The sequence below is a fragment of the Hemitrygon akajei genome, chromosome 1 (genome assembly GCF_048418815.1).
Source record: "Hemitrygon akajei chromosome 1, sHemAka1.3, whole genome shotgun sequence".
NCBI lineage: Eukaryota > Metazoa > Chordata > Chondrichthyes > Myliobatiformes > Dasyatidae > Hemitrygon > Hemitrygon akajei.
Window position 1 is genome coordinate 4909728 of NC_133124.1, and position 25139 is coordinate 4934866.

Below are 25139 nucleotides of genomic sequence, written 5' to 3' on the forward strand. Positions count from 1 at the left end.
CTCCTTGTCACCTCCCAGGTCTCATCATGTATTAATTACCAATAGTGTTATACTGTTTACTTTTTGACCTGAATCCTAAATGCACCATATTATTTGTTAATTTACTAGTTGTAATATTACTTTCTGTGTTACGTTCTGGTCCAGAGAAATGCTGTTTTTATTTGGTGGAAAACTTGTGTATGGTTGAACAACAATTAACAGAAGTTGAACTTGAGCAGGAACTGCTTATTTGAGTAATACACACTGGAAGTTTTCAACCGATAAGACTCCAGCATTGTAAAATGCATTTATTGCTTGTTACACTAGTTCAAAACCATTTGAGAATTGCTTGCTGCCTGGTATCTTTAAACAGCAAGATATGAGGAAATAAATAACAAAAAAAAAATTAAATTAAGACCAAAACATATATTCAGCCTGTTGAGGTGAGCTAAAGAACAATAAAAATTACATAAGTATTTGTCATACTACTTGAAAAAACACCTACTTTAAGAAAGCAGCAATGTTTCGTTTAGAGTCTTCTGAAGCTTGATCCAGGTTTAATGACCGTACACATGTCTAAAACATTAATTATATTCTCATGAATCATCTATTTTACAAAGAAAATATTGGTTAACACAATCAATTTTTTCATTCTCATCAGTACTTGGTCTCATAAAATATTGATAGAAAAGTACAGCACAGGAACAGGTCCTTAGTCCAACAATGTTGTGCTGAATCAGTGGAAAAAGTTAATAACCCACACCACCACCCCCCCAAACTAATAATCCCTCCTACACACATCATGTCCATATCCCCCCATCTTCCTTATATCCATGCGCCTATCTAAACACCTCTTAAAAGCCTCTAATATACCTGCCTCTATACCATACCAGGCAGCACATTCCAGGTATCTCACTTTCAAAGCATGCCATCTGGTATTAAACATTTCAACACTGGGGAAAAGATACTCACTGTCTACTCTATCTATGCTTCTCATAATCACATAAACCTTTATCAGGATGCAATTGCTTAACTTCTAGGTCTGAGATTAATCAGAGTCATCTAACACTACAGCAGAGAAAAGGCCCTTCAGCCCATCTAGTCTGTATTGAAATATTAATCTGCCTAGCCCCATCGACCTACATGTACTCAGATCATAGCCCTCAATAACCCTATTGAAAATTCTATTAAATGTTGAAATCAAATCCACATGTACTGAGTGACGAAGTTTTCCCACATAGTTCCTTTAAACATTTTACCTTTCATCCTTACCCCATGACTTTTTGTTGTCTATTTCAAACTTCATGGAAAAAGCCTGCTTGTATTTATCCCATCTATATCCCTCATCATTTTGTACACCTCTACCAAATCTCCCCTCTTTCTCCTACACTTCAAGGAAAAAAAGTCTTAATCTTTCCCTATAACTCTGATCCTCAAGTCCTGGCAAAGACCTTGTTAATTTTCTCTGCACTCTTTCAAACTTATTGACATCTTTCCTGTAGGTAGGGAAGGCCGACTTGGAAAGGTTGGGCACAGGCTGGAATGTGGCAGCGGGGTCTAGTCTCAAAGATGTGACAGGACAGGGCTTGGGTCTTTGTGCGAGGAACAAACTGATGTTTGGACGATTTAAATGCCGGGCCAGATGGATTTTAAAGGCAAGGTGTCAGGACCAGAGGTGAGGGTGATGCATGTTCTGCTTGCTGCTCCGTGACATTTATTTGGCCCTGCACCGAACTGAGGTTGAGGCTCTGGCCTGCTCTGAGCTCCATGTCTATGGGCTCATGTTTGTTCTGAATGCTATTGTTTACTTTTATTGACTGCACAATTTGTTTTTTCTCTCTCTGCACTTTGGGTATTCAATGGTCTTTTCCTATGAATTCTTTTGGGTGTCTTTGTTTTGTGGCTGCCTGTAAGGAGACGAATCTCAAGGTTGTATAATGTATACATACTTGATAATAAATGTACTTTGAAAAATGATAGACGTTATACATTTTTCTTTGCCCCTGTGTAAGTTGTGGCAGACAAAAGTTAAATTAATGCCTGGGCAAAGATAGCCTTCAGTCAGCCCATGGCAAGATAAATCTTTTAAAAAAGTTTTTTGAAGAGCATGGCTTCACTTTGCACAGCAGGGGATTGGAGCCATTTGACATACAAGGACAAGACAAGGATATAACAGAAAAATTCAAAGAACACACAAACCAACTAAGGGACAATCACTTTACTAACTTCAAAGTGTCATTGGTTGATAGCTTGTCGTTTCTACTGACTTAATAACTGTATTCTGAATGGCAACTGATCTTGCAGGTAAAGAATTCAAAGATAAACTGTTTGCCCAATCGTCAATACTGTATAAAATTGTCATTTCTCTGTTCAAACTTCAGAACAGAGTGGGTGACGAGCCAGGCTATTCTCGCTGTGCACAAGTAAATGAAATATAATTGAGGAATGAGTGGGAGTTTTCAGCATCCAGTTAATTGGCAACAATTGATGAAGGTAGAATATACGGATTTCAGTAAGGCATTTGATAAGGTTCCCCATGCAAGGCTCATTCAGAAAGTAAGGAGGCATGGGATCCAAGGAGTCCTTGCTTTGTGGATCCAGAATTGGCTTGCCCACAGAAGGCAAAGGGTGGTTCTATATGGTTCATATTCTGCATGGAGGTCGGTGACCAGTGGGATCTGTTCTGGGACCTCTTCTCTTCGTGATTTTTATAAATGACCTGGATGAGAAAGTGGAGGATGGGTTAGCAAGTTTGTGGATGACACAAAGGTTGGGGTGTTGTGGATAGTGTGGAGGGCTGTCAGAGGTTACAGCGGGACATTGATAGGATGCAGGGTTGAGAAGTGACAGATGGACTTTAACCTAGAATAGTGTGAAGTGGTTCATTTTGGTAGGTCCAATTTGAAGACAGAATGTAAATGGTAAGACTCTTGGCAGTGTGGAGGAGATCTTGGGGTCTGTGTCGATAAGACACTCAAAGGTGCTGTGCTGGTTACAGGAAGGATGTGGACAAGAAAGAATGCAGAGATTTACAAGAATGTTGCCTGGTTTGGAGATAGTACTTTATGAGAATAGATTGAGTGTACTTAGCCTTTTCTCCTTGGAGCAACTGAGGACCAGAGGTGACCTGACAGAGGTGTATAAGATGATGAAGGGCACTGGTTGTGTGGGTAGCCAGAGGCTTCTTCCCAGAGCTGAAATGGCTAACATGAGGTTGCATAGTTTTAAGATGCTTGGAAATAGATACTGAGGGGATGTCAGGAGTAAGTTTTTCACACAGAGTCAAGTCAAGTCGTTACTTTTTATTGTCAATTCGACCATAACTGCTAGTACAGTACATAGTAAAAATGAGACGATTTTTCAGGACCATGGTGTTACATGACACAGTACAAAAACTAGACTGAATTACGTAAAAAACAACACAGAAAAAAAACCTACTACACTAGACTACAGACCTACCCAGGACTGCATAAAGTGCACAAAACAGTGCAGGCATTACAATAAACAAGACAATAGGGCAGTAAGGTGTCAGTCCAGGCTCTGGGTATTGAGGAGTCTGATGGCTTGGGGGAAGAAACTGTTACATAGTCTGGTCTTGAGAGCCCGAATGCTTCGGTGCCTTTTCCCAGACGGCAGGAGGGAGAAGGGAGAAGAGAGTGGTGGGTGCATGGAATGCACTGCCGGTGGAACTGTACACAATAGGGTATTTTAAGAGCCTCTTAGATAGACGCATGGAGCTTACAACAATAGAGGGCTATGCGCTAGAGAAATTCTAGCAGTTTCTAGAGTACATGGTCGGCACAATATTGTGGGCTGAAGGGCCTGTAATGTGCTGTAAATTTCTATGTTCTATGTATGTTAACACCTTTGCTGACTGTAATTGTAAAAACAACTTTCTGCCATTGTTTGTGCATGACTCTGCTATGGATGGTTCCAAGCCTGACTGCAAAAGGAGGAGAGTTGGATGTGGAGCTAGCAAACCTGTTTCATAAAAACATTTCCACATTGAAACTTATAAAATATTGAAAGGCCTTGATAGAGTGGATGTGGAGAGAATGTTTCCTAATGGTGAGTCTAGGACCAGAGGACACAGCCTCAGAATTGAGACACGTCCATTTAGAACGGAGATGAGGAGGAATTTCTTTAACCAGAGAATGGTGAATCTGTGGAATTCAATCACAAACTGTTGTGGAGACCAAGTTATTGTGCATATTTAAGGCAGAGGTTGATAGAGCAGGATAATAGATCAGCCATGATGGAATGGTGGAGCAGACTTAGCTTAATTCTGCTCCTATGTCTTATGTCAGAGAAAGGGGTTGGGAGGAAGACTTAAAATGGCCGAGTATTGCACTATATGTCCTCCTCTGATTACTCCTCATTTAAAAAGTCTAATTTTGACAGATGATCTTATACTTCAGAAGCAGTAAGTATTCACGTATGACTGTACCTCCAGCAGGAAGTCGATTCTTTCTTTGGTCGGCTTCAGCATTAGTTGATGGAACCGTACTCCAATCATCTGCTGCTCCAGGACATCTCGAATGGTATTGCATATACAGATTTTACAGCAAACCTCTTCTAAGTTTCTATCTCTGTAACAGATGGGATATCAATGACCAGCTCCCTCTTCTGCTTGTCTGATTGAATACACAAAGAATGATTGGCCAGAATGAGGATGAGGAGCATTTGCTGGTCCTGGGCCTGCACTTGATGGAGCTTAGAAGCATGACAGTGGGATCTCATTGAAATCTATCAAATATTCAGAGGAGCAGGTACAACAGACTTGCAGAGGATACTTCCTTTGGTGTGAGAGATCTTCAATGGACTCAGTGCCTCAATCTGAATCCAATGCCATGTTTATTTATTTAGAGATACAGATGATAACACTCCATCCAATACTGGAAGGCTGAGATAGAGTGGATGTGGAGAGTATGTTTCCTATAGTGGGGGAATCCACGACCAAAGGGCACAGCCTCAGAATAGAGGAACGTCCACTTAAAACGGAAATGATGAAGAATTTCTTTAGCCAGAGGGTGGTGAATCTGTAGAATTCATTGCCACAGGCGGCTGTGGAGGTCAAGTCATTGGGTATATTTAAAGCAGACGCTGATAGGTTTTTGATTAGTGAGGGCATGAAGGGATACAGGGAGAAGGCAAGAGATTGGGGCCAAAAAGGAAATGGGTCAGCCATGATGAAATGGTGGAGTAGACACGATGGGCCAAATGGTCTAATTCTGCTCCTTTATCTATTGTAACAGGTGCTTGCAGCCCAACGAGCCTGTGCCACCCAATTACACTCACGTAACCAATTAATCTACTAATCCATTTGTCTTTGGACTGTGGGAAGAAACCAGAGCACCCGGAGGAAACCCATGTAATCACGGTGAGAAAGCACAAACTCCATACAGATAGTGGTGGACTTGGACCTGGGTCACTGACACGGTAATAGTGCTAACATTATGCCCCAGTATTTGAATAGTTGGTAATAATAATGAATGCAAAGAAAACGTTATTCCCTAGTACAATGTTTTTACATTATAAGCTAAAATAATTACAGAAGGTGATTTGCTGCCTCACAACCCCACTGCTATAAAACCTAACATCAATGACCTTTCCAAATGGAGCCGGACAAATCAGAAACAGGCCTTTGGCCTGTCGTGTCTACATACCCATCCATATTATGATACCAAAAGACATAGGAGCAGAATTAGGCCATTTGCCAATTGAGTCTGCTCTGCCACTTCATCATGGCTGATTTATTATCCCTCTCAACCTCCATTTTAAATATACTCAATGACTTGGTCTCCACAACTGTCTGTGGCAATGAATTCTACAGATTCACCACCCTCTGGTCAAAATAGTTCCTCCTCTTCTCTGTTCTTAAGGGACGTCCCTCCATTCTGAGGTTGTGCCCTTTGGTCCTAGACTTTCCCACTACAGGAAACATTCTCTCCACATCCAATATGTCAATATTCAGTAGTTTCTTTTAAACTCTAGTGAATACAAGTCCAGAGGCATCAAAAAATGCTCATTCGTTAACCCTTTCATTCCCGTAGCCATTCTTATGATCCTCCTCTGGATCCTCTCCAATGCCAACACTTCCACTTTAGATAAGAGACCCAAAACTACTCACAATACTCCAGGTGCGGTCTGACCAATGGCTTACAAAACATCAGCATTACATCCTTTATTTTATGTTCTATTTATTATGCACAAAAGATGAATTGAAGATTCTTACCCATTTTGAGCCATCTGAGAAAGCTCTCTCAGGACAGACTGTCTGAAGTGGGGTAACAAACTCAAGGTAACGTTGTCATTGAGGAAAATCTCAATTAATCCCTGCAAAGTTTGGAAAAGAACGATTCAGTATGCTTCAGGATTCCGTAGATGTCATTTGTATAATACGCAAAAGGAAATTAAATTTTCCCTGAAAAAGACCTAAATCCATCACAGGTAAAGTCTTCCCCAGCAATGAGCACCCTTCAATTAATAAATAAAATCAAAAGGATATGATGATTCCATTTTCATTCTAAATATTCATAGTATGCACACTGCAAAACAAAACATTTAAAGTGTCACACAGTTTTCAGTCCGTGTAAAGATTTCCTGCTCAGAGCAATGGTTGGTCTGCCCAGCTGCAAAGTAAATTAGAGGGAACATTGGTTATTACTCCTCAACCAACGTGGATAACTTCACTCACCAACACTGAACTGATTCCACAGCCTATGGACTTGCTAATTCAATAACTCTACAACTCATGTTCTCAGTATTTATTTATTTGAAGTTGCACAATTTGTCTTCTTTTACACATTGGTTGTCAGTCTTTGCTGATGTATAGTTTTTCATAAATTCTATTGTTTCTCCTTATTTTCTATTACTTTACTTGTATGGCCCATCAATGGTTGAAATAGCAGAGTCTATCTGAATGTTCCTACTGAGTCTATACTGAGTTTTAACTCTATGTTCTTTTGCTATCATAATTATACATGCTGTGTGTGACTGTTGGTGATACCTTGGCCCCAGAGGAATGCTGTTTCCATTGGCTGTATTCATGTGTATGGCTGAATGACAATTAAAGTTGAACTTGTTTCACCATTTTTAAAATTAGATGTCAATCTAATCTTTTAAACAGAGAAACATAGAAAACCTACAGCACAATACAGGCCCTTCGACCCACAAAGCTGTGCCGAACATGTCCGTACCTTAGAAATTACCTATTTTTCTGAGCTCCATGTACCTGTCCAAGAGTCTCTTAAAAGACCCTATTGCATCCGCCTCCACCACTGTTGCCGGCAGCCCATTCCACACACTCACCATTCTCTGCGTAAAAAACTTACCCTTGACAAGATGTACCTATTTCCAAGCTCCTTAAAACTGTGCCCTCTCATACTAGCCATTTCAGCCTTGGGAGAAAACCTCTGACTATCCACACAATCAGTGCCTCCCATCATCTTATGCACCTCTATCGGGTCACCCCTCATCCTCTGTCGCTCCAAGTTCACGCAACCTATTCTCATAAGGCATGCTCCCCAATCCAGGCAACATCCTTGTAAATCTCCTCTGCACCCTTTCTATGGTTTCCACATCCTTCCTGTAGTGAGGTGATCAGAACTGAGCACAGTACTCCAAGTGGGGTCTGACCAGAGTTCTACATAGCTGTAACATTACCTCATGGCTCTTGAACTCAATCCCACGGCTGATGAAGGCCAACACACCGTATGCCTTCTTAACCACAGAGTCAACCTAAGCAGCATCTTTGAATGTCCTATGGACTCAGACCCCAAGATCTCTCTGATCCTCCACACTACCAACAATCTTACCATTAATACTATATTCTGCCATCATATTTGACCCACCAAAATGAACCACCTCACACTTATCAGGGTTGAACTCCATCTGCCACTTCTCAGCCCAGTTTTGCATCCTATTGATGTGCCGCTGTAACCTTTGACAGCCCTCCACACCATCCACAGCACACCCAGTCTTTGTGTCATCAGCAAATTTACTAACCCAATATTTAATATGATTTTAATTTCATTTCTTTACAATCTTTCTACATTTTAAATTTAAATCTACATTGTTTACAAAAAAATAATTTTCTTCTGCACTCTTATTGTCAAGTACATAATTTTACGTAGTTCAAGTACTGCTAGTTTCATTGTTTCAACTGCACAGGAGAGCAACAAGACGTGTTAAAGCATGTAAATATACAATGGACTCTGTTTAACAGTGTCATTGGTAAATCAGGGCAGACATTTATTTGGGACAACCCCTCAAGAAGAAAAACTAATCAACAAAATAGTTGGAAAGCCCCTTGTTTATTTGACACTATGCTGCTGAACTGGGACAGGAGACTATTGCCGGACAGTTTCGAACTAGCATCGGTTGAGTGCACTTGTGTGGCCGTTAGACACTATACTGAGCTTAGATAGCGCCAGTTGTGCATGTTACTGTTCTAAAAGCAGTGATTTTGTCACTGATAGTGGGTGAGTAATAAACATTAATACAATTCTGAAATGTTTTGCTTGCTGCAGTTTCAAGCATTCATACTTGGACATGCCAGAAATGGCCGGGATGAAAAAGAAATGACTTCACTACTTGAGTAAGTTAAGAACTACAAACAATATGAAGGTTTCAACAATCATCTTGAACGTTGCAATGAAAGTTAAGATTTGGAGGAAGCGTTGTATGAAGGCAGTCCATTATTTGCACCAGGTGTCTATGTTGATTTTATTAATTTACAGTCAATCAAAAGTACACTGGGTGAGTTCCTCTGTTGATAACCATTCGGAACCAATAGTTTTATAGCGCTGTAGTAGTATTGGGAGTGTTCTAATTTGTTCTATATTTCATTTAAATACATGTCACTCAGTTAAATGGGAATTTTTTTATATACCTTTCTAACTATTTCCACGAAACTTTGGCTAACTGAGATAGCCACTTAATTAAGCTAAAAATGCACTGGTCCCGATTGTTCAATTAACCGGAATCCACTGTACGAACTTCATAACATAATTTGAGCATATCTGTTTATAGATTTGGATATTATACTAAGCGATACACAGAGGAAAAGCATGTCAGGCTGCACCTATGGAAGGAAATGAACAGTCAGCATTCTGGGGTGAGACTCTTCATGGGTCAGCAATGCTGGACGTCCTTTCTCTACATAACTGCTGCCTGACCTACCGAACTCCTCGTGCTTTTCGTGTGTTGCTCAAAATTTTCAGTCTCTCAAGAATCTCTTCTCTCAATAAACGCAAGAGATTCTGTAGATGCTGGAAGCCCAGAGGAACACACACAAAATGCTGGAGCAACTCTGCAGCTCAGGGAGCACCTACAGAGGAGACTAAACAGTTGATGATTTGGGTTGATACCCTTAATTGGGACTGGTAAGGACTTCTTCCCCCTTCCTTTCCAGTCCTGATGAAGGATCTCGACTCAGAACATTGACTGTTTACTCTTTTCCATAGGTGCTGCCCAACCTGTTGAGTTCCTCTGGCATTTTGTGTGTATATCACATAAAACTATATTACTCTTACAGCATCAATTGTACCTGATAGTTATTGGATTTGATGCAATGATGAACCCGGCCATACGTTGTCAGCTGCAGCTTATTTACATCCAACGGGACTGTTAGCACTGCACAAGCTTGGCAGTAACCATCAAATCTTTTCTGGTCAATCCGACAGTGAACGGGCTCAGCTCCGATCTGTGCAGTTTTAAGAGAATGTTAACACACATTTTAAAAAAAATGTATTTAGTGATGAAGTGCAGAATTGGCCCTTCCCGGTCCTACAAGCCATGCTGCCCCAGCATCCCCTGACAAACCTGATTAACCCTAACCTAACCACCAGACAATTTACAATGGCCAATTATCCTACTAACTGGTACATCTTTGGACCAGGGGAGGAAACCAGAGCACCCAAGGAAAACACACGCATTTCTCGGGGAGGACGTACAGACGCCTTACATTGGAATTGAACTCTGAACAGTGGAACACCCTGAGCTGTAACAGCGATGCTAAGGATCCCATTGCAATTTTCACTTTATTTAGTTCAACTCCAAAGCTTCCTTCTGCCTGTTTAAAATCTTCCTGTGAGATAATTTGCTGCCTTATTCTTTTCTACCAACTAGGAGCATAGTTCAGATTCATTTCTGTGGAGTACGAGAAGAGAGTTCTTGTGGATACTGATAAATAAACATCACCTCAACACTGAACTGATTCCAACAACTTGTGTTCTCAGTATTATTTATTATTTGTACTGTTTTTGTATTTGTACAGTTTGTTTTCTTTTGCATATTGGTAATTTGTCCGTCTTTGTGGGTAGTTTGTCCATCTTTGGAGTGTGGGAGGAAACCGGAGCACCTGGAAACCTACACGTTTCAGGGGGAGGACGGACAGACTCCTTACCCTGATGCCCCGAGTTGTAATAGTGTTGCACTTACCTCTACGCTACATGACACCCAATAAATTTATTTTGAACTTTGTACACTAACAGAGTGCAAGCATAATACTGGAATGGAAGCATTTTGTTCTCCTAATGCAGAAAGGAAGTTTGTCCACAATCTGCCAACCTCTCCTTGTCGTCACTCATACACAGAAATAATTTACTGGCAACACCAACTGAGTTTTGCTTTACAAAGTACCTTTGAGAGCAGTTCACTTGTTTTGAAGAAATGTTCCTTAGCTTTTTCATAGATAGGTGGATTTGAAGAGCCTTGACTGAAGAATACTGTGCCCAGATCATAGCAAACCTGCAATTGAACAAGTTGGTGGAAAATATAAGCACCTTGTAATATATTCTTCAATTTTAATTTACTGACATTAGCACGAATATCCCAGAATTACAAAGAAAAAGGATTGTTTGCATTTTAGTAAATAGAATCCAGTCTACACATGCTGCATTTTCCAAAATGCTACTGCAGCTAAACCTATTATCAATTAACATCACCACATCTCCAAAATAAATACTCTTTCTATGCTCAGAAGACTTGGAAAGTTCAAGTCCTAAATGGTAAAGTAATAATTTGAGCAGAAGATTCACAATAACCAGAGAAGTAACTGTGACAAGAGAAATCACAAAATTGCTGGGGGCATTCAACAGGTCAGGCAGCATCTATGGAGAGGAATGAAGTGTTGGTGTGTCCATAAGATATAGTTGCAGAATTAGGCCACTTGGCGCATCGAGTCTGCTCCACCATTTCATCATGGCTGATCCATTTCCCTCTCAGCCCCAATCTCCTGCCTTCTATCATATCCCTTTATGCCCTGACCAATCAAGAATATATCAACGTCTGCCTTATATATACACTCAATGACTTGGCCTCCACAGCTGCCTCTGAATATCCTCTCCATATCCACTCTATTGAGGCCTTTCAACACTCAATAGGTTTCAACAAGATCCCCTCCCCATTCAGCTCCATCTTGGGTACTAGCCTACAAAGTACCCAGGACATCTTCAACGAGCAGTGTTTCAGAAAGGCAGCATCCATTATTAAGGACCTCCAGCACCCAGGGCATGCCCTTTCCTCACTGTTACCATCAGATAGGAGTACAGAAGCCTGAAGGCATACACTCAGCGATTCAGGAACAGCTTCTTCCCCTCTGCCACCTGATTCTTAAATGGACATTGAAGCTCTGGACACTACCTCACTTCTTTTAATATATAGTATTTCTGTTTTTTTGCACGATTTTTAATCTATTCAATATACGTATACTGTATAAAGTATACTGAATAAGATTTATTTATTTTTTCTTCTGTATTGCATTGAACTGCTGCTGCTAAGTTAGTAAATTTCATGTCACATGCCGGTGATAATAAACCTGATTCTGATTCTCATACAGTGTAGATGATGGGAAGCCAGGATCACAAGTGTTACTTTAAAACAAACCAAAATCTGCAGGAGGGGTGGGGGGTGCTGACACAGTATGATGTGTTCCAAAAAGACAACGTTCTAAGTCGAAGAAAGTACGTTTGCTCCTTTAGTAAGAAAACAGCAAAGATGAACTGTCTTGTAACAATAAAAAACACAATGAAAGAAAAACTAATGATATAATGAAATAATCAGTCAAAGCATATTCAAACATACTTAAACGTCAGTGATCTTAGCATATTTAAATGTTAGGTTAAACAAGACTAAATGTTCCTAAATGAAAGAAATCATTCCCTGGCCTTCTTGCTGCTCTCGTCAGATTAAAACTGAACTAAAGGCAAAACATGAATGCATAACTATATTCTTCACATCTACCAGGCCCCAACCCATGTGACAAATTACCCATAAAGAACACACAACACAAAATACAATACACAGCTCCTACAGTAAGTAGGTTTTGTTCATTGCTGGCATGACTGGCATTGATTATTCATTCCAAGTTGCTGTTCACCAGGAGTAAACAAGAGGTTTAAACAAGGAGGCCACACCCCTTGTGGCCTTTATAACAAGAGGAATTGAGTATAGGAGTAAAGAGGTCCTTCTGCAGCTGTACAGGGCCCTGGTGAGACCCCACCTGGAGGATTGTGTTCAGTTTTGGTCTCCACATTTGAGGAAGGACATTCTTGCTATTGAGGGAGTGCAACGTAGATTCACAAGGTTAATTCCCGGAATGGCAGGACTATCATATGTTGAAAGATTGGAGTGACTGGGCTTGTATACACTGGAATTTAGAAGGATGAGAGGGGATCTGATTGAAACATATAAGATTATTAAGGGATTGGACACACTAGAGGCAGGAAGCATGTTCCCGCTGATGGGTGAGTCTAGAACTAGAGGCCGCAGTTTAAGAATAAGGGGTAAGCCATTTAGAACAGAGATGCAGAAAAACTTTTTCACCCAGAGAGTGGTGGATATGTGGAATGCTCTGCCCCAGAAGGCAGTGGAGGCCAAGTCTCTGGATGCATTCAAGAGAGAGTTAGATAGAGCTCTTATAGATAGCAGGGTCAAGGGATATGGGGAGAGTGCAGGAACGGGGTACTGATTGTGTATGATCAGCCATGATCACAGTGAACGGTGGTGCTGGCTAGAAGGGCCAAATGGCCTACTCCTGCACCTACTGTCTATTGTCTATAAACAATACTGGTAAGCTTGTAGACATATACGAGCCAGGCCAGGTAATGATTCCTCCTTTGCAATGTATTATAGAACCAGGTAAATCCACCTGAAGGCTGTACATTTCAGTAGGAAGATCATGCAGACAAAACTGCTTGAAAATTAATGTTGAAATGAGGAGGTGGAATATGGGATAAATCACTAAAAGCAGAGAAACTTAATAGACTATAAAATGCAAAGTACGGAGATCATTTCTAGACAGGCAGAATTAGAAAAAAAAAGGATTTATTAAAGTTAAATAAGACCATTAGATATAGGAGCAGAATCAGGCCATTTGGCCATCAAGTCTATTCTGACATTTCATCATAGTTGATTCAATTTTCCTCTCAACCCCAATGGCCTTCCACACATATCCCTTCATGCCCTGACCAATCAAGAATCTATCAACCTCTGTCTTAAATATACATAAGATTTGGCCTCCACAGCTGCCCGTGGCAAAGAATTCCACAGATTCACCACTCTCTGGCTAGAACCAGGGAACAATCAAACTTGCAAGTTTAAATCTTCTCTGACTGAAGTTCAGCAAGACCTTCTTTCGCTGCTCCTCCTCTGTTATCTCTGCTGCCCTCCAACTCTTCAACCAAGGACTCACCCAGACTCACTACTACAGCCACAGGTCCTTCCTGAGACCTTGTCTTCGCCACCATCTGGTTCCACAGCTCTGTTCCTCTCAACCCTTTACCTTTCCCACCCACCTGACTTCATCCCTTACCTTCTAGCTGTCCTCCTTCCGCTTCCCCCATACTTCATTCTGGTGTCTTCCTCTTTCCTTTCTAATCCTGAAGGAGGGTCTCGGCCTGAAAGGTCAACTCTCTATTCCTTTCTAAAGATGCTGCCTGACCTGCTGAGTTCCTCCAGCATCTTGTGTGTGCTACTTTGGATTTCAAGCATTTGCAGAATCTCTCGTATCTATAAATTGTATGGAAAGATACTAATACAAATGAGAAAGAAGAAGAAGCAAAGTTTTATTAGAATGAAACACACACAAGATGCTGGAGGAACTCGATTGAAACACACCTGTTTCGTTCATCAGGATAATTTACACTCAGTGATTACACTATGGATGACCAGAGCTAACTCTGAATATTTAATCCTAAACTAATTAGATAAGCACTTTATACCAATTTTATTTTATTACAAACCTCATTCATAAACTAAAATATTTGAACATTACTAGTGAATGTGCGTGGCATTTTTTGCTGAGTACAACCTGGCAATGCATTTCATCCGTACTGATTCGCAGACCAGCTGTTGAACTCTCCGTGTCTCCGTTTGTTAGGCAGGATTCTCCAACCATCTGGTCCAGTGTATTCATTGTATGTACCGACAGATCTGTCGTCAACTGCAGTGCTCTCTCTAAAACCAGAATGGAGTCTCCAGCCTGCTCCTTCAGCTATTGGCATAAAAAACATAAGACAATGTTATCTACCATTTGCATCTATCATCAAGGACCCGCATCAAGTCTATGCTCCCTCCTCCATGCTGCCATCAGGAAGGTGGTACAGGTCCCACACCACCAGGTTCAGGAACAGTGATTACCCTCAACCATTAGGCTCCTGAACCAGAGGGGATAACTTCACTCATCTTGATTCCACAACCAATGGACTCAATTCAAAGAATCTACAACTCATGTTCTCAGTATTATTTGATTATTTATACAGTTTGTCTTCTTTTGCATATAGGATGATTGTCAGTCTTTATTTGTGTGTAGATTTTCCATAGATCCTACTGTATTTCTTTGTTCTACTATGAATGCCCGCAAGAAAATGAAAATAGTGGGGACCACAGTAACGTAGTGGTTAGCGCGACCTTATTACAGTTCCGGGATCCTCTGTAAGAAAGTTTGTACATCCTTCCCATGTGCGCGTGGGTTTCCTCCCACAGTCCAAAGACATACCAGTTAGTAGGACAATTGGCCATTGTAAATTGCCCCAAGATTAGGTGGGGTTGCTGGCCAGCTCGGCTCAGTAGGCTGCTCTGTGTCTCTAAGTAAATAAATAAACATTGTACGTACCCTGATAATAAATTCACTTTGAACCTGGTTTTCATTGTGTGGCCATAGTGCAAGCTGCTGATTCTACAAACTATTAAAAGCTGATGTTTACTGTTTATTTAAGTAGATTGGCTGGAAGCCCTCTGTTGGTTGTGGTCAACCATGGATATTGCATCCCAGCTGTCTCGGAGAAACACAAGCTGGGGCAGTGCGATGTGGAGAGTGAGTTGTTGCCCGTGCAGAGGCTTTTCCTCTCCATGCAGCTGATGGATCTAAAAGAACGGCAGAGACCAACCCAGTTTAGACCTGTTGGATTGAACTGCTTTAGGGACTCCAGCTCTGGACTATTTTACCCCTTGGGGTTACCTCCCGAAGCCTTCCCCATGACTGGGTATAGCTGCAAGGCAGTGGAGGCTTGAGATCAGAGTTTTCCTTCTCCTAGATGAGCTGCCAACCTCAGCAGATGAGTCCCATCTGCCCAAAGCGAATAGTTTTAAGGCGTCAGTAACCTGCCTGTGTCTCTTTTCCTGTCAGTAGAAACAGCTCCACCTGGTTTAGTAGCTAAGCCACACATGAAGGGTAAGAGCTTGACTTGTTTGTCGATGGTTTTTGGAGATGCACGCCATTGGGAACATTTAATAGGTAGTGGCAGAATAGACGGGCCTATGGGCCTCTGTCTGTGCCGTAGTATTCTATGACTATGCAAAAAAATTCAAAGCACAGATAATCTGTTACTTTAACTTTACAACACGCATCTAAATCTTCAACAGAAGATAGTTCTTCAATTTAAAAAATATCTAAATGTTACACATCCTTTAAGAAAATGTTCATAGCAATTCAACTATAACTTCAGTAATAGACAAAAGAAACTTACCACTTTTAAAATGTTATCTGTCACTTCTTTTTCTTGCTGCATCTGACTCATTCTATGTATAAAAGCAGGAGACATGTCACCAAATATTCCTCAAACATCATCGAACAATCAAGATCTAGGTCAATTCAAGATTAAATATGCATTACTTAGAACACAGAATATATGCCCACATGATGTCCATATCCTTCAATTTTCCTTATATTCATTTCCTGTCTAAATGTTTTTAATGTATTTACCTTTACCACCATCCCAGGCACCCACCACTGTGTAAAAAAAAACTTGCCTCTCACATCTCATTTGAAATTACCTCCTCTCACCTGATACACCTGCCTCTGGTATTACAGACATTTCATCCATGGTAAAAGATACTGTCTGTCTACTCTATTTACACCTCTCAAAATCTTATAAACCCCAAATGGATCTCCCCTCAGCCTCTGGTGCTCCAGAGAAAACAGCCAAATACAATACAGTGGATTCCAGTTAATTGGGACACATCGGGACCAGTACATTTTGGCCCAATGAAGCGGCTGCCCCAATTATGGAAGTTTCATGGAAATGGTTCAAAGGTTATTAAAAAGACAAACTACCATTTAACTGAGTAACAAATGAAGTGTTTAAATTAAATACAGAATATAGTAGACGTTTGGAAGTTCTTTGGAAGTTGGAGGCGGAGTTAAGATGGCACTAAACGGCAACTCCTTTGCTTGCATCTTCGGAAACAGCTCTATTTCCATCTTTAATATCTCTATTTTTCCTTTCAGGGTTCTTTTGAAGACCCTGACCTGGAGTTACACGCAGACTTCGGTTCTTTGTGGGATTGTGACCCGTTCTCGGGGTTTCATGACCGGCCGTTATTCGACATGCCAAGGGTTCAGCCTGAGAGTCTCGCTTGTATTTGGAAGCCTAAGGTCTCAGGGCTCTGGAGACGGGCGGATCGAGGGTCGGTGTCACGACAGGAGACTCGAGTGTCATCGGGGAGGCCAGAAAACCTTTCACTGTGGGCCCGAAGACCCGAGATCTTTGTGATCTTTGAGCACAGAGCTTGTAAAAAGCGACAAAACAGACTTTTTAACATCATAAACCAGCAGGTTGTTATTACATCTCCCGCTCACTGTGAAAATGGTGGACACCACCCTCTCCCTTATTAGGGAGAGAGAGAACCTGTGGTTTATCGAATGCCGGATGAATTGCGATAGTCTTTGGGGCCTAGCTCAAGCTTGTGCTCCGTAGCGGTGTACTTTTTTCCTGGGGTAGGGAGGGGAGATCGTTGCTTGCTGCCATTTACACACGGGGTGGGGGAGCTTGGGGGGTGGACTTTGGGGTTCTCACGTTTAACTGTTATTCATTCTTTGGGGCACTTCTCTGTTTTTGTGGATGTTTGCAAAGAAAAAGCATTTCAGGATGTATATTGTTCACATTTCTCTGACATTAAATTGGACCTTTGAACCTTATTAGAAAACTACCAATAGTACTGGTGGTTGTCAGTCATATCCAACAATGCCAGGAAACCTGTGCAAGAGAGTTTTTAAAGTGGAAAAGCCACTGAACCGGGGCAGTTCCACTCTATTGACTGCAGAGGTCTGGGTCCAGTGGTGTGAGTATTCGTCACAAACTGGGCTCTTCCTTGGTTGCAGTGGATGACCATGACATCTTCTGTGCCTCATCATGTCCTTCGCTCTCCACGGAGCGTTGTAGAACTGCTTTCCTGGCATCTCACTGTAGATCTCATCTGCTCAGTCCACCAGAGCTGACTTCACATGCTAGGACATGTCCCTATCTCACCAGGGTATCAGGCCACTGGCTACCCTCACTGGCTTAGCCTGCTTCTTGAAGCCACGTACCGGGGCGTGGCTGATGTTGCATGCAAACAGTTATTTGGAGCCACAAGTGAGAGCTGAGTATCTGTGGGGACCAAAGGCAATTTCTAGATGATTGTCGATACCTTCAAATTCTTTGCAGGATCAAAGGTGCAGGAAAGAGACATTGCAAAGATGAAGTATTCTAAAGGGAGGATGAGGCAACCATGGCTGAAAAGGGAAGTCAAGGGCGTCATAAAAGCAAAAGAAAAGGCGTATAATAGACACACACACACACACACACACACACACAGACACTCACTCACTCACTCCAGGAGGAACTCAGCAGGCCGGGTCGCATCTACGGAAAAGAGGACAGTCGACATTCTGGGCCAAGACCCTTCAGCAGGGAATATAATAGACCTCAACTGGTCCCTCCCTAAACAAGGCAAAGCAGTGCCTCCATTTCCTAAGAAGATTTAGGCAAGCAAGGCTCCACCCCACTATCTTAAATGGGTTTTACTGGAGCACTATTGAGAGTGTCCTGACGAGTTGCATCCCCACCTGGTATGGAAGCAATCAAGCACTGGACCAGAATCCCTAAAAAGGACCGCAGGAACAGCTGAGAGGATTATGGGGGTTCTCCTACCATCCCATCGGGGACATTTATCAGGAGTGCTGCATACGCAGGGCCCTTAGTATTATTAAGGATCCCACCCATCCACCCAACATTCTCTTTGACTTTCTACACAGGACAGATACGTCCCACACAGGAAGAAGTTCTCAAATGGCAGGGGTAAGCAAATGTGGCTGACAAAGGAAGTTAAGGATTATAAGATAGCAAATGTGAGTGGGAAATTGGATGATTGGGAAGCTTTTAAAATCCAACAAAAGGAAATTAAAAATGCTATAATTCCCTTTATTCCATTGCAATACTGATACATCTGACTTGTGCTTCTTCATCTCAAATTGCAGTATGAATTCAATCATATTATGATCACTGCCTCCTAAGAGTTCTTTCACGTCAAGCTCCCTAATAAGATCCGGGTTATTACACAACGCCCAATCTAAAATAGCCTTCAACCACAAGCCATCTCTTAGGCATTAACAAATTCCCTCTCTTGCGATCCAACACCAATTTGATTTTCTCAATTCCCTTGCATATTGAAGCCCCCATTTACAATTGTGTCGTTACCCTTATTACATGCGATTTCCAGCTCCCTTTGTATTCTTAACCCCACATTTTGTCTACTATTTCGAGACCTGTATATGATTCCCATAATGGTTTGCAACTTCTTAACTCCACCCACAGAGATTCAACATTCTCTGGCCTTATGTCACCTCTTTCTAGAGATGTAATTCTACTTCTTACCAAGTCACCCCACCGCCCATGCCTTCCTGCCTGTCTGTTTGATACAAAGGGATACCCCCACCTTCTTCCTCTGACTTCTCATCTTTCTTTCAGTCACGAAGAAGGGTCTCAGCCTGAAACCTCAACTGTTTACTCTTTTCCACAGATACTACCTGACCTGCTTAGTCCCTCCGGCTATCAAAGAGGATACAAAAGTTATTTTTTCCAGATATACGCTGGACAGGTGGTAATGGGGGGGGGGGGGGGGTGCAAGGAAACGGTGGAGAAACTGAATAGGTATTTTGCATCGGTCTTTACAGGGGAAGATACTAGCAGTATGCCAGAAGGTCAGAGAGTGTCAGAGGACAGAAGTGAGTGCAGTTGCTATTTCTCGGGAGAAGGTGCTTGGGAGGCTGAATGGTCTCAAGGTAAATAAGTCACCTGGACCAGATGGACTACACTGCAGGGTTGTGAAAGAGGTACTTGAAGAGATTGTGGAGACATTAGTAATGATCTTTCAAGAATCGTTCAATTCTGGCATGGTCCTGGTATACTGGAAATTTGCAAATGTCACTCTATTTTTTAAGAAGGGAGGGAAGCAGAAGAAAGGAAATTATAGGCCAGTTAACCTGAGCTCAGTGGTTGGGAAAATGTTGGAGTTGATCATTAATTTTGAAGTCTCAGGGTTCTTGGAAGCACATGACAAAATAGGCTAAAGTCAGCATAGTTTCCTTAAGGGAATTTTTTCCAGATGCATCTGTTTTAATTCTTTGAGGAATAACAAGCAGGATAGACAAGGGAGAATTGGTTGATGTTGTGTATTTGGTTTTCAGAAGGCCTTTGACAAGGTACAGCATATGAGATGTTTGGATATAAATTTTCTCACTGGGGTGAAGGAAAAGGAGTGGTGATTTGATAGAGGTATTCAAGATGATAATCAGCATATGTACAGAGGCTTCCCCCCCCCCCTCCCAGAGTGGCTAATATGAGGAGATATAACTTTAAAGTGATTAGAGGAAAACATGGGGGAGGGGGGATGTCAGAGGTAAGCTAGAGATGAATCAGAGAGAAATAGTCATATCTTAAAATTGGAAGCTATTATTTAACAACATTAAATAACATTATGAAATTAATAGCACAAAGCTAAATGGGTCTGCATCTTGGAGGGGCCACAAATAGGATTAACTGAAACAGTTCCAGAGATAAGATACTATTGCCTTGAGGAGAGCAGGGGGAAGGTGATATTGCCCTGAAAGATCTAACTTATGAGCCTCAAGGAGTCGTCCACACAAATAAAAGGACAGAGGGCAAACATTCAAGGTAGAAGGGTCAGAAATAAGATTTAACAGACGGAAGAACCCAAGGCAAATGAAAAAAAAACTCATTTGAGGGACTCAGACGAGGGGGTGAATCTGTGAAATTCATTGCCACAGACGGCTGTGGAGGCCAAGTCATTGAGTAGATTTAAAACAGAGGTTGATAGGTTCTTGATTAGTAAGGGCGTCAAAGGCTACAGGGTGAAGGCACGAGAATGGGATTGAGAGGAATAATAAATCAGCCATAATGGAATGATGAAGCAGACTTGATGGGCCAAATGGCCATATTTTGCTCTTATGTCTTCTGGCTCAAATATTTTACATAAACTGGATCAGGAAAGGTTACTATAGAGCCATGAAAGGCAGGGTTTGGAACTGATACTGGTTAGAAGGATGGAGTGGCTTTCCTCTGTCCCACTGTTATTCCATGATGCCAGTAAACATTACTCTGGATAGTAAGGAGCTCTATTATGGCATCAGTGGGTACAGTTGGGTCCATTTGTCTGCATGGGATTTAGTGGTCCTTTCCAGAGGCAGGTTACAAAAGAGATAAGTGTGCAACTAACTCAAAGTAAATGTTCATCTGACTGTACAAATGTATATACAACCAAATGAAACAAGATTCCTCTGGACTACATACACAGCACAAAAACAAAAATATTACCATAATTCAAAATGAAAATATGCTAATCTAATACAACCCTTCAAAGACCATAGATCCTACGTTAATTAGCAATTTCAAAGCTCAGCCCAGCAGCTCTTTTCGGTAAAGTCCCGGAAGAATAACGAGAACTGAACTCACATATTTAACTGCGGAGGCCCTGGTTTTTGTTGTTTCACTGGAAAGCTGCTCTGAACAGTTGTTCTAACTGCCCTGTTCAAAGAAAAGGATTCTTTAAAACAAAACATTCAGAAAATTATTCACTTTTATGATATGCACAAAACATATAATGTCGGCAGCAAATAGAGGAAAAAAAAACATAGAATTTATCAGCACATCTATGACATGGGCCAGAGCAGAGAAAACAACTTTGAAATATTTGTGTACACATACATGTGCCTGTTTTTGTGTTCCCTCTCCCTCTCTCTCTCTCTCTACTACTGATTGACCTTTGGGTTATCAACTCCTGGGCTTGCTGATGACGGGATGCTGAACTTTAGGTGTGTTGATTGACCGGCCCTCGTGCTTCTTGCTCACAGACTCCTGGTCACTGACTTTTAAGCGTGGAGCAGAGACCTGTACCATGGACTTTGAGTGCAGAGTGGAGATCTGACCTCCAACTCCTCCACATCCCTGTTACTAAACCCTAATCTAACCTCAAACTCCCCTCAGTCCCCAAAACCATCCCTATGAACTTAGAAAACAACTAAGGCTGAGCCACAGCTCGGAGTCATCTTGAAAATAATACACAGCTCCCAGCTCAGAATGTAAATGTGTAACAGCATGAATGAAACAGAGAAGGATATCTGCTCTTACCATCTGTTATACACCAGAATAGCCATGGTGGTGGTTGGAGGCAGGCTGCCCAAGTCTAGGTCAACGTGTTTTACACCTGGAGGGACCTTGCTGATACAGAGCAGCTCATTCAGAAGCATATTCAGCACTGGCACTGTCAAACTAGGGGAAGACAGCGTACAAAGTTCAAAATACATTTATTATCAAAATAAGTATACAGTATGCAACATGTGAGATTCCTCATCTTGCAGTCAGCCAGAAAACAATAGAACCCATTTAAAAAGAAACCCCACACAACAACACCATCAAACACACAATGTGTAAAAAAACTCATATTGTGCAAACAATAAAAAGTAAACAAATAACATTAACCACAGAGTCTCCAAAAGGGAGTGGGCAAGTGAAGCTGGTCCAGGAAACTGATGGTTACAGGCCACAGCCGCGGAGTCAGTGGGAGGAGGAGCTTTGGAGACGATGGAGCCTAACGGCGACTCCTTTGCTTGCATCTCTGGAAACAGCTCTATTTCTATCTTTAATATCTCTTTATTATCCCCTTTCAGGGTTCTTTTGAAGACCCTGAATTGGAGTTACATGCTGACTTCGGCCCTCTGTGGGAATGGAACCTGCTCTCAGGGTCTCACGACTGGCCGTTACTCAATATACCAAGGACGCAGCCTAGAAGATTAACTCGCCTTCAGAGTTCTGGGATTTCATGGCTCTGGAGGTGGGCAGACTCATGATCGGTGCCTCTGCAGGGAATCAGTGTGTTGTGTGAGACAGAAGATCAAAAGCAGTGAGCTGGCTGCTGCATCTGTGCCTAGAAGCCCGAGTTCTTTGGGCACAGAGCTCAGAAGAAGCGACCCAACAGACTTTTAACACCATAAATCAGCAAGTTGTTTGTTTTGTCTCCCCTCTCACTGTGAAACAGGGACACATCTTTTTCCCTTATTAGGGAGAGAGAGAGCCTGTGGTATGTGAATTACCGGGTGAACGATTAGTCTTTGGGGTACTGCAAATCTGTCTTTATTGATGCTTTGCTGCACACTTGAGTGCTCAGTGGGGAAGGGGGTGCCAATGCTTTATTTTGCTGGTAGGGATGGTAGGAGGGACTTCAGGGTTCAAATATTTAACTGACATTTATTCTTTGGGGGATTCCTGTTTTCATGGATGTCTGCAAAGAAAAAGAATTTCAGGATGTACTTTGTATATTGTAATCATTTCTCTGATATTAAATGAAACTTTGAAACCTTTGCTCTGCCAATGGTCACAGGCCACAGTCACAGAGTCAGTTCAGCAGTTTGCTGATGGGTTTAGGCCATAGTTGGAATATAATGTACAACTAAAATATAACACCGGGGTGAAAGAAATAGAATGATTCACAGAATTGCTCTTGTAAGATAACAAATTTTTAAGATAGATTTAATTGATAAGAATTTCTGATACTTAAACAAAAGTCCTCAGGGCAGAGAAGTTGTAACATTACCTTTTCTCTAACAACTCTAAATCCCATTTCAAATGTGCGGCTACTTTGAGAGCAAGGAGCTTCAGTGTGCGATTCCTTTTATTTTCACTCGGCGGGTGGACTTGGTTCTGTTCATTTACAGACGGTTTGGAGGCCTGCTCCAAAAACTGGGTTATCAGCTGAATCGGTGATGGGTCTGTTTCAATAAAACAACATCGGTTTCTATAGCTAAAAACAATTGACAGACTGTAACCTATTATAGCTAATACGAAGGGCATAATTTTAAGGCGGCTGGAGGAAAGCACAGGGAGTATGTCAGAGGATATTTTTACTTTGCACAGAGAGTGGTGGGCATGCAGAACACCCTGCCAGGAATATTCGTGTAGATAGATATATTAGGGACATATTAAAAACTCTTAAAGATAGCACATGGATGATATAAAAATGCTGGATGGAGGGGGGGAGATTGATCTTAGAGTAGGCTAAGAGGTTAGCGTAACATTATGGGCTGCAAGGCCTGCACTGTGCTGTAATATACTATTTTCTTACACAGTGGTCTTTTCTCGTAAACGTTTTGCAGGTTTATGTCATCCAAGTGTCCTTTAACCCAAAATTGCTGAAGGCAATTTCACAAGCACTTCATGTTTTATTTGTTTTTTAGGAGATGGGCATTGACTGCATAGCCAGTATTTATTGCTTGCCCCTACATTCACTTAAACACAGTGCCTTGCTAGGCCATGCCAGTTCTGAAGAAGGGTCTCCAACCTGCCATTTCTCCAATGCTGCTTCAGCTGCTGCATGCGTCCAGCATTATCTTTGCGTTACTTTATATTTTTGGATTCTGCAGGTTTTCAGATTATCAACCACATCACAAAACCAGATAATGATGCCCAGATTTCCTCCCCTTGAGGCAATTAGAATCAAGTTTGTTATCACTGGCATATGTTTGTGGCAGCAGTACAGTACAATACATAAAATATTACTATAAGTTACAATAAAAAAATAAACATTTTAGTACAAAAGAGAGCAAGACTACGCAGATAGTGTTCATGGGCTCATTGTCCATTCAGAAATCTGATTTTGGAGGGAAAGAAGCTATTCATAAAAAGTTGAGTGTGTGTTTTCACGCGCCTGTACCTCTTCTCTGACGGTAGCAATGAGAAGTCGGTCGGCGTGGTCTGGGTGACAGGGATGCATCAGCTTTGAAGATGTCTCCAGTGATGGGGTGGCTAGTGCCTATGATGGATCTGGCCGAGGTTATAACCCTCACGATCCTGTGCAGTGCCCCTCTCTACCAGAAGGCAATGCAACCAGTTACAACGCTGTCACGGTATATCTGCAGAAAACTGTGAGCGTCTCTGGTGATACACAGTCTCTTCAAACTTCCAATGAAATATAGCCGCTGGCATGCCTGCTTTGTAATTGCATCAATATGTTGGGTCCAGGACAGATCCTCTGAAACGTTAACTCCCAGGAACTTGAAGTAATTAGATAATTTGTGCAGACATAATCATTAACAGTTCATTGCTTTTGAATTCTGATAACCTGCTGTCTGACCATTTGGAAATTCCACTCACCATGGCACCAGCCCAGCTTCTTTCCGGCTCCCAGGGGCTCCCGTTCCTGCACCACCTTTGCATTTTCCACGCCTCTGATCCCACACTCTCATCAAGCTGTCCAAGACCCTTTTCCCTGTGCTTCCTTTAAACTTACTCAGATCACTGGGAAATGTATTATAATATTAAATAACACTTAAAAGGTGATTTAAAATGCATTAGGGTGTTAATAACTTTAAACAGACTGAATGC

At 41.7% G+C, this 25139-nt stretch overlaps 1 protein-coding gene across 1 annotated transcript in view; it reads right to left on the bottom strand.

The window, feature by feature from the left end:
* Window positions 1–25139, bottom strand: part of ints8 (integrator complex subunit 8) — a 108145-nt gene that overhangs the window by 60581 nt on the left and 22425 nt on the right. The window contains exons 3-12 of the mRNA XM_073024602.1: window positions 23353–23527; window positions 21891–22031; window positions 21216–21287; window positions 15951–16002; window positions 14294–14476; window positions 10624–10731; window positions 9530–9685; window positions 6215–6315; window positions 4427–4568; window positions 485–555 (exon numbers count right to left, since the gene is read on the bottom strand). Coding sequence (XP_072880703.1) covers window positions 485–555; window positions 4427–4568; window positions 6215–6315; window positions 9530–9685; window positions 10624–10731; window positions 14294–14476; window positions 15951–16002; window positions 21216–21287; window positions 21891–22031; window positions 23353–23527 — 1201 coding nt within the window. The remainder of the gene's footprint in view (window positions 1–484; window positions 556–4426; window positions 4569–6214; window positions 6316–9529; window positions 9686–10623; window positions 10732–14293; window positions 14477–15950; window positions 16003–21215; window positions 21288–21890; window positions 22032–23352; window positions 23528–25139) is intronic.